The sequence below is a fragment of the Vulpes lagopus genome, chromosome 12 (genome assembly GCF_018345385.1).
Source record: "Vulpes lagopus strain Blue_001 chromosome 12, ASM1834538v1, whole genome shotgun sequence".
In the NCBI taxonomy this organism is placed as follows: domain Eukaryota; kingdom Metazoa; phylum Chordata; class Mammalia; order Carnivora; family Canidae; genus Vulpes; species Vulpes lagopus.
In genome coordinates, this window is record NC_054835.1 from 39506406 (window position 1) to 39522524 (window position 16119).

Sequence of the window (16119 nt, forward strand, 5' to 3'; positions counted from 1 at the left end):
ATAAAAGTCACCAGTCAACTTTTTAAATTATTATTATTATTATTATTAAGATTTATTCATTTATTGAATAAATAAATGAGAGAGAGGAAGAGAGAGAGAGGGTGAGAGTGAGCACACAAGCAGAAGGAGCAGAGGGAAAAGGAGAGAGAAATTCAAGCGAACCCACAGTGAGCACGGAGCCCAACTCAGGACTTGATCTCACAACCAGGAGAACATGACCCCAGCCGAAAGCAAGAGTCGGGTCCCAACCAACTCCACCACTCAGGTGCTCCACCAGTCAACTTTTTAAAACTCTGCGGGGGTGCCTGGCTGACAGAGTTGGTAGCACATGTGGCACTTGATCTCGGGGATGTAGGTTCGAGTCCCACATTGGGTGTAGCGATTACTTAAAAATAAAATCTTAAAAATGAAAGTTTGAAAAAATTGTGATTTTTATGTTATTATTGCTGTAGAAATCACAAGCATTAATATTGGATCTTCCTGGAAACTTTTGGATGTGGAAAATTCAGTGGGGAAAGCACAATTACCTTATCTTGAAATGGTGCCACAAAGCCATTGTTTGCATAAAAATCATCATGGAGCTTTAAAAATCTGACTTCTTGGTCTTAGGCAAACTAATATAAAATCATTTGAAGTAATTTATTTTACAGCTTGCTGCAAGCAGTGAATAAAGCTAAAGATAGTGCATGTTTCTAAGGTTAAGGTGTTAGAATGAGTTGACAGAGGTTGTGATGTTGTGAAACACTACCCAGCTCTAGTGTCAGTAAGAAGCAAGCTGGAGCCACATGATGCAGTCCTATTGCAGTTTTAATGAGCTTTCAGGTTCCTTGTGATTCGGTTAATGAAATAAACACTCCCCCGCTCCAGCCCCACTCCACAGGAACCACTGTGCTTTACACATGGTACATCAGTGATACGTTCTGGGCTTGTCCTCTATATGCCATTTAAGTGTTAGTATAAAAAATTGGTTGAAGTGTTATCTCGGTGTTTGCTTTTGTCTACCTTACCATTTCATATTGTCACTGATATTACAAATGAGTAAATTGTTTTCAAAAGGGCTTGACCAATATTTTTCAAGTGTCCCATATGAGCCACCGATAATTTTTTAAAGTGTATTACATGCAGTGGTATTTTGTTAATTGAGGAGGTTACTTGGAAAATATTACTTGAACTACATTCTGAGTGATTTATATTCATCAGTTTGTCCTCTCTTGTAGGTCTTTTGAACAGAATCTAATTCCATGAAGTCATTAAGCAAGTTTGGGCTACTTTTCATAGAGCCTTAAATCCTTTGGCTTTTTCCTCTTCTCTGCCAACTACAAACCCTGTTTCTTGCTTCTAATCTTTGTGAGGACAGATACCATGTCCGTTCTTGTCCATTGTCCCTTGAGTTCAGTATGACAGGAACATCCATACGAATCTCTGGATGAAAAGTCAACAAGCACTGGCTCTTCCTTCTCATGAGTAAGTCCACTCTTATGTTAAAGTTGATGGATTGCTGAACTTTAGAGTTCCAGAATAAAGCATATGCAGTTTTATGTCAAGTGGTTTTGAAGTAATTTTAGAGCAGGTCACAATGTGTGGAAATACTATCCTTAACTTTTACTCAGTATTCTCAGTAAATTTCATGATCCAAAATGGTTCAGTAGGGGCACCTGCGTGGCTCAATTGGTTAAGAGGCTGCCTTTGGCTCAGATCATGATCCCAGAGTCCTGGGATTGAGCCCCAATTTGGGCTCTCTGCTGAGAGAGCTTTCTCCCTCTCTCTCTGTCTGCTGCTCTGCCTACTTGTGCTCTCTCTCTCTGTCAAATAAATAAATAAAATCCTAAAAAAAGAAAACAAAACCCAAATCATTCAGTAATTTCAGTTTTAAAAATTGAAATGCTCGAAACATACCCTACTTCATCTCAGTATGTTCTGGCCTTTTCTATAAATGATCATTTAGTACAAATGCAGCATCTTAACACATGCCAAGGAAACACACAATGAGGGTTTTCAACTAAAGATGATTTTCAGAGTAGTTGCATTGTTGCTTTGACAGGAGGATACTACTAGCCATCAATGTAGGTGCTAGGTGATACAGGACTAGAAGATTGTATCTGCCAAGACTCATGGAGAGAGGCTTCATCGATGTGGCTGCGATAACCCAAGGAACTGGATCCTGCACACAACTGGCTTCCATTTCTGTCCTCCCACCAATACTCCAGGCTAGATCAGCTGGTTCATATTTCTGAACTTTTTAGTAGAGGAAAAATATCCAAGGCTTAACTTACTGTAATGGCATGATGGGAAACATATGTTTGACTTAAGACAACGTTGCTTTTGAATAGTGGTTTTGTGCTTAGCTATTAACTGTGTTCTGTGGTTACCTATTTAAGCAAAAGTCTCAGTGTGCCCCCAAGTTCATTTTTATGTTTTAATTCAATATGCCTCACAAATGAAAAGCTACATTTTTGGGTTGTTTTTGATTATCAAAGTTTGATACTCTCATACAGCTCTTACTGGTTTTATATTTGAAGGTATAATTTGTATAAATTATGTTCAGGTTTATCCTTTGTAATTTCAAATTTGGATTTTTGTGCCAAGTCTCAAGCCCTCAAGTTTCTTGAGGGCTGGTTTGTGGCATCAGTTCTCTAATTTGTGATCTGGTCCTATTAAATTCCTTGAGTGGGAAAGTCCTTACTCTGTTTGGCTTTGTCCTGTGTCTGGTTCTTTCTGGGACTGACCCTGCACCACTTCCTACCCTACCCTACTTTAATGGTCTTCATTATCCCAAGCAAGACAAGATGAAGCCATGTGGACCACTCAGGGAGTAAGAACTTCAGCGATGGAGAGTGGGAAAAGGAAATGCCAGCTTGGCTAAGTGACATTTCTTGACTAGAGTTGTGGCTAGATTTTGTAAGAGTATGAGTGTCTGAGATCTTTTCTCTTTGGGGCTTCCAAGGTTTTCAGAAATTTGACACCATATCACATATCCCATCTTATTTCCCATGACTTTTTTTAGGGACGCTAAGGTCTAATTTCAGCTATCACTGAGTTCCACTGGGATGTTGCTAGAAATCTCCACATATCAAATGGCTAGGGTACTATATAAATAATCAATATGAGTAACATAACAATGAAGCGAGGTATTGTGACCGATAGCTTTATTTCTAGGTAAAATATTGAATTTCTTTAAAAAATTCAGGAAGCATTTAGTTAACTTGCAAAAGTAGGTTTATTGAAGCATGAAAACAATTAGAGCAAAATTGTCATTTCAACTTTTTCAAGAGCATTCTAAGTAAGAAAAAAGAAGAGGATGCAGAAAAATTGCTTGGTTATCTACTTCTGGATGGAAACTTTTCCCTGATGTTATCCAGAAAGATAGTGAGATTGATATGATTTCTTCATTTGTGTCCTTCTGGTTTTTCTCTGAAAGACACTCTTGCTGATCTGGAAATTGCTTATTTAACTTTCACCTCAGACACATTGCTGACTTGAGATGAGACGACTTTGCCATCCACTACCTCCTCCACGATGGTCTTCGTCACTCTTGTCTTGTTTGGATCTGAAAATCACAGAATTACAATGTCAGTCTGGAAACGATCACAGAAGCCCAGATCAAGAGAAATTCAAGTGCATTCTTTACGTGTGTTCTCTCTGGGTTAAGATTTTGTAAACAATAGTATATACTTTTAAAAAAAAATTTATTCATGAAAGACACACACACACACACAGAGGCAGAGACACAGGCAGAGGGAGAAGCAGGCCCCATGCAGGGAGCCTGACGTGGGACTCAATCCTGGTCTCCAGGATCACGCCCTGGGCCGAAGGCAGGCGCTAAACCGCTGAGCCACCCAGGGATCCCCAGTATATACTTTTTATAAGACAAGCACAGTTTGCCTTTACTTTTAAATTATAAAATGATCATGAACATTAAATAATGTTTACCTCTTCCTTGGACAGAACAGCTTCCGGATCTTGAGTCACCAGACATGGACATATCCCTAGATCCCATGTTTCTGGATCCTGTATTTCTGGATCCAGAGTTTCTAAAATCAGATCCTCCAAAACCAGAACCACTAGAGGAAAAAAGAATTGTTTTCCTTTGCAGTTTGCAAAGGTGGGAGAAACCCTCCATGCGGGGGGTGGGAGGGGGAGCTCTCCCTGATAAAGGTAAATGTCTTTTGATTAGATTGTCTTTGTGACTTATTATTATTATTATTATTATTATTATTATTATTATTATTTAAGTTGGGCATGGAGCCCAACACGGCTTGAATTCATGACCCTGAGATCAAGACCTGAGCTGAGATCAAGAGTCAGATGCTTAACCAACTGAGCCACTGGGTGCCCCACTGTGACTTTAAACCAAGTCCAGCCCCAAACCCCTTTCTGGTTTCATAATATAAGTACACCAAAGGAATGCATTGAGTGGGTTGATGACTTTCATTTACCATCCCTCTCCATCAAGCAGGCGGCGGTAGGTCTCAATCTCCATCTCTAGGCGGGTCTTGATGTCCAGCAGTTGCTCATATTCCGCATTCTGGCATTCGGTCTCGCCCCGAATCTGGCAGATCTGCTCCTCCAGGCTGCTGATCTGCATCTGGATTTCTGACAGCTGAGCCATGTAGCCAGCTTCTGTGTCAGCCAGAGTTGCTTCCAGGGAGCTTTTCTAAGAGAAAAAGCAAATCAAAAATTCATGGTGAAAAATTAATTTTTTTTAAACACAAAATCTTATAAGGTGCTAAGAGAACTACACTTTCACACTTTCAAGTTGCAGCCTATGTTGTTCTGTCATTGGTTCCTCAATTTTTGTGGGCATAACTGTTTTTCTTTAAACTAAATCTTTTATGAAAGTATATTATCTTTAACTGGAATGTTTTATGCTTTCTACAACCGCAAGCGAGTTCTCCTAATGCTGCTTTTATTATGTGCCAAGTGGAACATCTTGGCAAAGAAAGAAAATGGTATCGTGTAACTCCCTGTTGGAGATTTTGCAAACCTCTTTGCACTTACCATGGCCATTTGGGACTGAAGCTCAATTTCCAGGGCTTGCAGAGTACGTTTCAGTTCCGTTATCTCATTCTTGGCAGAACTGGCTGCCCCAGCATCAGTAGAAATTTGTGCTTGCAGTGATGCACTCTAGATAAAAACAAAATGCAGTCATTGCAGCCTGAAGAAATGAGATGAAGTGGCTTGTGCGTGACTGCCAGCTCAGGCATCCAGCAGGGAGAATCTACCTGCTTGTTGAATTGCTCCTCGGCCTCGCGGCGATTTTGCTCAGCCAGCTCTTCATACTGTGCCCTCATGTCATTCAGTAACTTGGTCAGGTCAGTTCCCGGGGCAGCATTCATTTCCACAGTCACGTCCCCTCCGGAGCTTCCTTGCATACTCTTCATTTCCTAGTGTGAAGGAAAAAAAGACCACAATGATAAAAACAGAAAAGCAGAGATTCTTAAAATGTGCATAGCCAACAAAAAATGGAAACTAGGACACCAAAGGCTACCCCCACTTGCCACCAAATTCAGATATAATTTGCTCATGACTAATTTTTTCCTTGGTCATAGGAGTTGGAAATCCATTTAGATAGAACTTAGTTTATTTTTACAGAATGGATGTGGGGGAAAATATGCAGGCCAGAGTAGTTTAATACTGTGGAACGTGTTCCTACCTCCTCATGGTTCTTCTTCAGGTAGGCCAGCTCCTCGGTGAGGCTCTCAATCTGCATCTCCAGGTCTGAGCGCGTCATGGTTAGATCATCTAGAACTTTCCGCAGGCCATTGATGTCGGCCTCCACGGCCTGCCGGAGATACAGCTCGTTCTCATACCTGGAAAGGACAGCAGTAGGACAGGATAGAGCGTTTCAGAGTACATCCATTCTCACATATTCAAGAAAAAGATTTTTCCCTGAGCTATTTGCTTATTATTTGAGTAATCTCTACATCCAACTCGGGGCTCAAACTCACAACCCCATGATCAAAGAGTCCCATGCCCCTTTGACTGAGCCAACCAGGCACACTCTACCCACCCCCCCTTCACCCCAAGCTATTTGATAAATGAAGGCTTTTAAGTTTTCTCTTAGGAATTTTTCCCCTGGAAAGAAAATCATGAACTGAATATTAATTTATTGACTGCCATTTTTTTTGTAACAAAAATTTCATCTTTAATTTGCCTCTTTTTTGTTCCTTATTGGAGTGGAGTGATGGTCTTTAAAATTTACTCTCAGAATGTTTGTCAGTTTAGGTCTTGATGCCCTAAAAGATATTTCTTTAAATTTAGAATCAATGAAACAGACAGATTGCATTTTATTTTCCCCCATAACATTTGTTTGCAAGTCTTCCCTTTTCTTACTTGAGTCTGAAGTCATCAGCAGCCAATCTGGCATTGTCGATCTGCAAAACGATCCCAGCATTTTCAATAGTGGCAGTAATGATCTAGAAAGGCAATAACAGAATCACAGATGCTTTTTACCTGTGTTGGCATGCCCACCTGTGAGGGTAGATGTCCTTCGAGTTGGCTTTTAAAGGTAAATAAATTGCTTTGAAAACTTGCTTAGTAATGACATCTTTACTGATAATCTGGTGTAGTTGGATGACAATTTTCTGTAAAAAGGTAACAGTTTACACATGTACCAAAATAGGCATGGAACATTGTTTTATTAGAACACAGCCCCTCTGCTTATTTCTGCTGCTTTGGAGAAACAGTTATTCTGAAGTTCTTTCCAAAAGTAGAACAAAAAGTGAATTTTACTTCAAAAAGTCTTTAAAAAAATACTTCCCATACAACAGTGGATAAACATTTCAGATTTTGCCACATGCTCATACAATATTTGCACCAGATTTTCTAGGAGGAAAAAGTTGTAAAGATGATTTAAATCTAGCAAGACACTAAAACATGTCAACCTGCCAGAATTAATCACAAAAATATTAGATCAGGCTACTGTTGACTCATTGCCACCATTTGTATATGTACATGTTAAATAGCTGCTTTGCATTCTATACATTTTGTTCTTATGTAGAAATACTCAAATTTGAGATGCAAACAGATAATTAGTGTGGTTGGATGTCATATACAATAGTGTCATAGTTAAAACACACCAAGTACCAATTTTTGCATATGCAACAAGCAAATATGTCTTTGAATAATTCTTGGACTTGAAATCTTCATTACAGGATATAATCTGAATAAGAGCAAAAGACACAGAAATAGTAGAAACATAGCAGTGGTCAGGGTCTCACCTGATTCCGGAGATCTTCAATTATTGGAAAGTATTTGCTGTAGTCTTTTCCAGATCCACCATCTCCAGACCCAGGCCCAAATTTGTCATACCACTCCCTGATTTTGTTCTCCAGATCAGTGTTGGCCTCCTCCAGGGCTCTGACCTTGTCTAGGTAACTGGCCAGGCGGTCATTGAGGTTCTGCATAGTTTGCTTCTCACCTCCAGAGAAAAGCCCCCCATCACCAATACCACCTCCCATACCACCCCCCATACCACCACCATAGCTGTAGAAGCCTCCACTAGCACCACCACCAAAGCCAGAACCCCCTCCAAAGCCAGACCCCCCACCAAAGCCAGAACCCCCTCCAAAGCCAGAACCCCCACCAAAGCCAGAACCCCCTCCAAAGCCAGAACCCCCACCAAAGCCAGCCCCAGAGCCTGAAGTTCCTCCCAAACCACCCCCAACTGAGCAGCTACCAAAACCTCCTCCAAAGCTGCCTCCAAAGCCACTGCTTGATCCCCCACTGAGGCCACAGCTGCCAGTTCCTCCTCGGAAGCCCCGGGTAGAACCACTCCCTACGCCACATCTGCTTCCACTGGTGAAGCTGCTCCCACCAGCAGACACCCTGGCCAAGCCACTGCCTCCAGCTCTGGAAGAGGACACACGAGATGAGCAAGACATGGTACTCCTGCAAACGTTTAGCTTGTCCAGGTGAATAGGAAAGGTGACAGTGAAGAATGTATTTGCAAGCTGCCGTTTTGGCCCTTATATACAGACTTTTAGGGTGTTCCTTTTCTGTGTCACTTCTTAATCCCTGTGATAGTTTTGCTAATCTGCAATTGGATAATTTCTTTTTTGTGAACCCACTCTACTGGCTCTTTTTCCGAAGCTAGGTCAGAGCCTCGGGGCATTTACTATAGCAAGAAAAAAATAAGGTGGAGTAAAGCAAAAACTTTTTTTTCCCCAGAATTACAGTTTTAATCTTTCAGAGGTTTTGATGACTTACGATTCTTTTCTGAAAGAGTAATTCTATTCATTTTGCTTCATGATTTCCCAATTGAAGAACACATCCCCAGATTAGCAAATGCAATTAAAATACTTAATATGATGAGAATGGAAATTTCCCATCAAACTTGTAACTTTTGTTCATATTATGTTCTTAAAGTTGAAATTAGCTTTAGCATCAGCATTAGATTTAGATTCACTTAATTGTTCTTTTCTATGATTATTTCAATCAGCATATTTCTAAGGGCATGTTTGTGTTGAAGTTTATTTTTTTTTTGTATTCTGAGATCTTCGTATTTTCACTGTAAATAAGAAAAAATTAAATATAATACATGTGTACACATGTATTATTAGATCTCAGGAACATGTTTATTTGAGCAGGGACTATCCTGGAGAGATTGGAAACATTTTTAGGTGGATTGCTTTAGTGTCAGATGGGAGTTGATTGTTACCCGTGTGATGGTACAAAGATGCTTTTCTTTCTGATTGAATTACTATTTTTTTTCTTTCTGATTGGATTCGAGCCTGAGATAGTGATACCAACTTCCTTCTTTGCAATCAAATCTTAAGAAACTAAGAGATGTTGCTGACTGCATCTTTGTTTTAAAGGTATCTGGAGAAGGAGATCTGAATCCACTTCTGCTAACCAATGTTATTCCTGGAGTCCTTTTGTAGATACTATAATGTGGAGTTCCCCTAGTCTACTTTCTGCCCATGTTTTTTTTTTTTTTTTTTTCTGTTTTTGTTGAAAAGATATTTAGAAGAGATACGTATCCACTTCCGATAACTAATGTTATGATTGGGATCATTTTATATATACCAAAATCTAGAATCTTCCCCAGTTCACTTTTTGCTTCCTGTTTTTCTGTCCTTTTGTACTTTAGATTATTTCCGTTGGCTTCTGCTAGTAGTGTCTTTGGTTTAAAAGGTTTTGTTTTGTTTTGTTAAGACAACTCCTGTATGCTTCACCTTATAGGAGGTACCTGGTGTCGTCGATTTCAGAGACAGAAAATAGAATAGTAGTTGCCAGTGTCTGAGTGGAGGGGAAATGGGGAATTGTTTAATGGATATACTTTCAGTTTTGCGAGATGAAAAGAGTTCTGGAGATTAGTTTCACAACAATGTGAATGTACTTAACACTATTGAACATACATTTACAAATGAGATGGTAAATTTTATTTTATGTCCATTTTACCACAATTTTTAAAAAGTGTCTTTTTAAAAAAAGATGCTTCTAAAAATATTTCTTGGCCTCCTTTGGCTTTATGCTCAAGTAGTGGCTTTGCTTATTTAAAAGTTTTATCCTGGCAATCTCTGTTAGAAACTATGTGTGTGTTTTAATCTTTATCATCTATCATTTGTCATCCAGTGTTCTACGTTCTCTTAATTTGTCCTTGGACTGCCTTTGATTAGGACACATTATTAAATAGGGGATAATTCCCTTTGCTGTGCAACTCTTCAGGGATTAGCTTTTAGGGGCACCTGGGTGGCTCAGGTCCTGGGCTGGAGCTCCAAGTTGGGCTCTCTACTTAGTGGGGTGTCTGCTTCTTTCTTTCCTTCCCTTTGCTTCTGCACATTCTCTCTCTCTCTCTCTCTCTCTCTCTCTCTCTCTCTCTCTCTCAGATAAATAATAAATAAAAAATTTTAAAAGGAATTAGCCTTTACCTTTACCTGTCCTGTTTTCACGGTAGTGGTATGTTAACATATGTAGGGTGCCATCTCTCTGGACAAGGTACTTTATAAACCTTAAATTGTTAAGCTGGGAGTAATTTTCATCACACCCTTTTAAGGCAGGTAAGAATGCATCAGTCATTAAGGTATGTTGGTCATCTTGTCTCATCCCTCCCCAGAGGTAGGAAACCAGGGAAGCCGGAGCACTACTACTGATTAATGGTATATAAATGCTAAAGAGGAGAAACAATCATTGGGCTTCTCTTCCCTTTTAAACTTATGAAATGTTTGGCTAAAAGAAGGTTTAGAGAAAGGAACAAGAGCTAAGTGAAAGAAATCAAATGAAACCAAGAAATTTCAGAGCCCGGGTAGAAAGAGCTTTAAGTGGAAAGAATGAGAAAAAAAACAAAAAAACAACAAAAAACCCCAGGATCTTTGGCCTTCAAATTTTGTTTGGGATTTGTATTTTTAGTTGTTATGTGAGCTGTATCTTTTTCACTTTGGCACCTTTACTCATTTTCTGTTTTGGGATAGCTGGATGTTTGAGTGTTCACTGAAGAAGCTTGTGACAACCGAGGTATTCCATCTTGTGTCATATATACATATATATATATATAATTATATATATATATTAGCTTTCTTCTTGATATAATTTTTAATGCTGACATCTATTTCTTCGATTTTCAAATTCAGATTCAAAATTAAGTTCTAAGATGCTTCCCTGATACTCTGTATTCAGAGAGGACTGCTGGAAAGGGCATTTAACCAATAAAATGGCCATTACTACCTCAAATTTCTTGCCTAATGAGGCAGTGTATAAATAAATGTAGTTGTAAACCACAGGATTTTCTTCTATTCATTAATACTCCTTTACATGCATTTTTAATGCTGTCTTTCTGTGGGTCTATGTGCATTTCCTTTTAAATGGGTAAACCTATCAGACTCATCCTAATTCTACGATCTGCAAATTCTAGAACATCAGTGTTTAGCAGATTGAAGGTTTTTAATCGCATGTAAAAATACAATTCTGTTCTTGCCTGAAGTATTAGAATTCTTTAGTAGATATTGGCCCCCATTGTTTTAAGACGTCCTCCAAACTTAATACTCACTCTCTTTATTTGAAATAATAAATTTGTGAGCCAAAATTCACAAATTAGTTCTTGCCATTTCTTCCACTTGTAAACTGAAAGCTTCAAGAATCTGGTGAGGTTCCAGTGAAACATAATGTTCAGAAATGCCAGTTTCAGTGCCTGGCATCCAGGAGTTGTTCAATCTAATATCCTTTAAAAGAAACAGAGTGACTTCCCCTGTTCCCAATGTCCGGGCTCAGTTAAATGCTGCCCTCAGTTATATATTGTTTTGAATAGCTTCTTGTTAGCAGTTTATTTTACTTGTAGATAATCATATAACTTATGGTTCAATATAGAATAAAACTTCTGCAATGAGTGCAGAATGATTTGCGGATAATAGCCATTGACATTTTTTGTCAGATGGATTGCTATTACTTTTTTAAATATTCAGATTAATATAGTGCATGTTTTTAGGTTGGTAGGGAAACCAACCACTGAAAGGTGTGGCATATTGTTCCCGATGAATCTTTTTTCTTTTTTTTTTTTAAGATTTTATTTTTTTTAAGTAATCTCTACATCACTGTCCATCTAATGTGGGGCTCAAACTCACAACCCCCAGCTAAAGAGTCACTGGCTCCACTGACAGAGCCAACCAGAGCCAGCCATCAAAAGTTCTACCCTTGATGAATCTTAGGTTGAGAGTAGAATGAACTCGGGACTCCTATCTTCTGTTTGTTGTAGAGAACTTTCTGTTACATGGGTTTCAGATGGAAGCATAAGATCAGAATAGCAAAGGGAAGTAACTGGCCATAGAGTATTTGTTGGGTGTTTGCAGAAACTTTTGTGGCAGACAGTATGGAAAAAAGGAAAAGCTCCATTTTGAAGTGTGCACAGCCTTTTTGTAAAATTGATATATTGTAGATAAACGATAAACATTCCTTGAATGATTAAAACACAGTGAGGCTCGACTTTCTTCATGAACAACATGGTAACTGGTCACTTTTATCACTTACTCTGTGTTTTGTCTTCAAAACCTCTATTCTCTGCCATCTGGGTTTGTGATTGTGTGTGTGTGTGTACATGTGTGTTGGGGGTTTGTCAGTGAAAGGAAGCACTGTTTGGGGAGCGGGGAGAGAAGGCCATGTCAGAATCACCTGGGGACAGCCACTGTAGAGAATCATAGTTTAGGCTGTGCCCTGATGGTAGCCACTGTGAGTCCTACCAGGCTCATCTACATGGAAGAAAGAAAAGAATTTTTTTTTTTTGCAGTAATACATGTCCTGAGATGCCATTATCCATAAATTGATTTTAGCTATGTGCTATCCCCGGACACCAAATCACCTACAAAAATAAGGGGGAAATCCACCAGTTCTGTGACTGCTTCTCTTCCTTCATGCCTTCTTTGCTTTTCCTATCCTATTCTCCATTGCCCTTTTCATTCTTTGCCTTTATGGTTTCAGCTAAGCTTCCTCTTCTCCACCAGCATTGGTTTGGTCATGCCACTTTGCTAAATTTTATTCTGGAGAAAATGACTCAGCTTTGTACTTGTTGAGATCGAATGTTCTAGAATCTCTTCAAGCAGCTCAATTTTCTAGTTTTCCTGAAGATCAGTTAATCAGTTTATGGAGAGTTAAAAGAATGGGCAAATGACTTTGTTGGGGCTGAGGGACTTCTGTCCTCCATGGTCAAAGCCAATACAGATTGAAGTAAGAGAGAGTTTATTGATCATTTTTGCTTGAAAAGTCCCTTGGACCTTTCTTCATGCCAGAGAGACAATAGCCTTCTATTCGGAGAACCCACAGACATATTTAACCCAGACTGTAATACAAGCAGCAAGGCCCAGCCTCCCATGTCTCTTGCCACCGTGAAGTCAACCTTTGGGCATTCTCCTCTCTGTCTCTCTGGGCTCAAGCCTTCAAAATCCTTTGTCCCTCTGATCTCAGAAAGGCTGCAGACCTTCAATAAAGGAATCCCAGTGGTAACATAATTATTTCATTGAATGAATGATATTTGATCTAATGGGCTCAGAAGACATCTTCACCTGTTCATGTCCTCTGACCCCTTTCCACCAGGACTGTAGCAAAATTTTATAAAAATTGTTCTCAAATTCTGGTTTTTTAGATGTCTCTAGATGAGGCCACAATTTCCCCCAACTGTAAAACTATTCTACTGGACTACATAGTTTTCAAGTGCCCTTCAAAATCTAATAATTAGCAATTTAGTGAATTACTTCTTGGTCAGATTTAGGAAATGTTTACAAATGAGGAGGGATTTTTGTTACTAATGCATAGGCTGCAAAAGTTCAGCTCTTGTACTTGAGAACTGGCTTGAGAGTCCTGCTTATTTGGTAGCAATTGGGCCAAATTAGGGGTTAGAATAGATTGTAATTAACCTGAGTTAGAGGCCCTCCTTAACTGATCCCCCAGGGAAGGCCTGATAAAAGCAGCTGACTGAAGATGCTTGGTAGGAATTCTTCCAAGGCAATGTTCTTCAATCTGAGTTACAATTGACAAATTCTAGTTGGCTCTTCTCTTTCCTTTCTCTTTAGAGACCAAACTCTAAAAGTTTGGTCAAGACAAAGCAGAGGGTAAGAAATGGGCTACTGCAAACCATTGGTCAAAATAGACAACGTCTTTGTGAGCCTGGTTAAAGCAAAGAGAGAAGGATTCAAAATATACAAGACTGGAAATGAGATAGGAGACACAACTATGGTACAGGAAAGATTAAGATAATTATAAGAGAATAGCTTACACTAATCAATGGCGACACACTTGGAGAGCTTTCTAGTAATTAGCCAAATCATTACTACTCTGTGAGTGATCTCAATGCCCATCAGACCAGTCTTGTCAAGGCTCAGTCCAGAGACAGGGACTAGGGCGGGCTCAGGCAGACAGCCTATCAGCACTGGCCCTGGGGCATATGTGGGGGAAAAGGGGCACAGGGCTCACCCAGGAGGGCAGAGCTGTCTAGAAACCATGGTAGATCTGTGGCCTGGAATGAGAAAGGCTCACGGGATAAGGCAAGTCTGAGTAGATAGTACACAGCTTTGAGCCTGGCTAGAGAGGCTTGGCTGTGATGTTAGGGCCCAAGGGGCCACCTGATAGGGTTACTGGAGTGTTCAGGGAACCCACACAGTGGATTTGCAGGAACATAGTCTATTAAGCCAGATCTTTCCAAGGAGGGAAAAAAAGGATGGGATTTAGCTCTGATGTGGGAGCTATACTGAATGAGGAGCAGGTCCCAGAAAGCAACTAATCTTCTTCTCTGGTGTCTGTACCCTGGAGAAAGACAGAGAAATGGGGTGCCCAGGGAACTTTGGTTGGAGGGTGCTGAAGAAGCCTATGTCCCTCCTAAAGTAAATCCAGGGCATAGAGCAGACAGAAATATTTCTTTTTTTTAAAAAAAGATTTTATTTATTTATTCATGAGACATAGAGAGAAGCAGAGACATAGGCAGAAAGAGGCAGGCTCCCCACAAGGAGCCTAATGCAGGACTTGATCCCAGGACCCTGGGATCACGACCTGAGCCAGACCTGAGCCAAAGACAGACGCTCAACCACTGAGCCACTCAAGTGCCCCAGAAATATTTCTGAAAAGAACTAATGGATGTTATGTACTAGCCAGTGACCTACTCATTGTAGAGGATTGAATATTTCTAGAAGCATTTTGACATGATTAGTCCTAGAGCCAAGGACCCAAACCACGCCCTATTTTCTTATCTTTGTGTATCCAAATTTTACTACCCCTCAAGGCCTGGCTCTTGAACACTTTTCTTGCTCTACCTACCAACTCCTAATTTACCAGCTTCCCTACTTCCCCACATGCTTCTTCTTTCTTTTGTTCTTACAGTTTCCACCACATTACTTACCACTTAGCTCTTCTTTTATTTTTCCTTAAAAATTCAAAAAGGAGTGGTGTGTGGGTAGCTTGGTCAGCTGAGCATCCAACTCTTGATTTCCACTCAGGTCATGATCTCAGGGTCAAGAGCTCCAGCTCTGCATAGGACTCCGTGCTGGGGGGTGGAGCCTGCTTAAGATTTGCTCTGTCCCTCTACCTCTACCTCTACCTGTACCGACCAATACGCCAACCTGAAAATTCTTATTGGCTGCATGACACTCCTTCGATAGACTCTGATGGTGGTTTGGTAACAGTCTATTGATTCTTTGCTATGGGATATATGCCCCTTCCCCCCACCCCATTCAGCATGCATGCTCTCTCTAAAACAAAAATAAAATAAATGAAAAATAAAAAAATTAAAAGGAACATATTCATTGTGAAAACACTTAAACATGCAGCTTTTCTTTAAAGATTTTAAAATTGTACAAGTAGTACATGTTTATCTCAGAAAAATTGGAAAATGCATATAAACATGTAGCAGAAAATAAAGATCACTCATATTTTCACTAACTACCAATAGTCACTATTAACATTTTGATGTACATTATTCCAGATTTTTAAAAAAGCTTTTATTTATTTGAGAGAGAGAGAAAGAGAGAGAGAGAGCAAGCAGTGGTGGAGAGGAGCAGAGGGAGATGGAGAAGCAAACTCACTGATCAGCAGGGAGCCCTACATAGGGCTGATCCCAGGATCCTGGAATCATGACCTGAGCTGAAGGTAGCTGCTTAACTGACTGAGCCACCCGGGTGCCCCTCTTCCAGATTTTTTAACAAGCATGTATGTAATTCATGAACAATTATTTTCTTAAAAAAGTAGATGATACTGTATTTATTGTCTTGAAACTCTATTTTTCATTTCTCAGGAGTTGGCTGACATCTTTTCAGACCAATACACCAACCTGAAAATTCTTATTGGCTGCATGACACTCCTTCGATAGACTCTGATGGTGGTTTGGTAACAGTCTATTGATTCTTTGCTATGGGATATTTTATTATGTCAGGATTTTCACTATGATAAGTCACTGCTGGAAGGATGAGCACATAATAAATAACTGTCGTACGAATGGTATTGCTGGTTCTAAGAACATCCTCTTTTCTTAATGGCCTTTGATACCTGTTGTTGAATTGCTGCCAGTTTACACTCCATCTAGCAATGCATTAGTGCCTTTTCCCTACACCCTTGCTAAACAAAATGGAACTGTTTTGATGTCTTTCTTTGCATACGAGAAATGTTGGGCATGGGGCACTTTGTAATGTTTGTTGGCCATTTATCTTT

General features: G+C 39.7%; 1 protein-coding gene across 1 annotated transcript; it reads right to left on the reverse strand.

The window, feature by feature from the left end:
• Positions 1 to 3250: 3250 nt before the first annotated feature.
• KRT24 (keratin 24) lies at positions 3251 to 7883 on the reverse strand. Its single transcript, XM_041726183.1, has 8 exons — positions 7221 to 7883; positions 6334 to 6416; positions 5654 to 5810; positions 5223 to 5384; positions 4999 to 5124; positions 4437 to 4654; positions 3931 to 4061; positions 3251 to 3547 (listed from the first exon to the last, which is right to left on the reverse strand). The coding sequence occupies exons 1-8, from the start codon at positions 7881 to 7883 to the stop codon at positions 3444 to 3446; spliced, it is 1644 nt and encodes a 547-aa protein (XP_041582117.1). The 3' UTR covers positions 3251 to 3443.
• Between the last annotated feature and the right edge of the window lie 8236 nt (positions 7884 to 16119).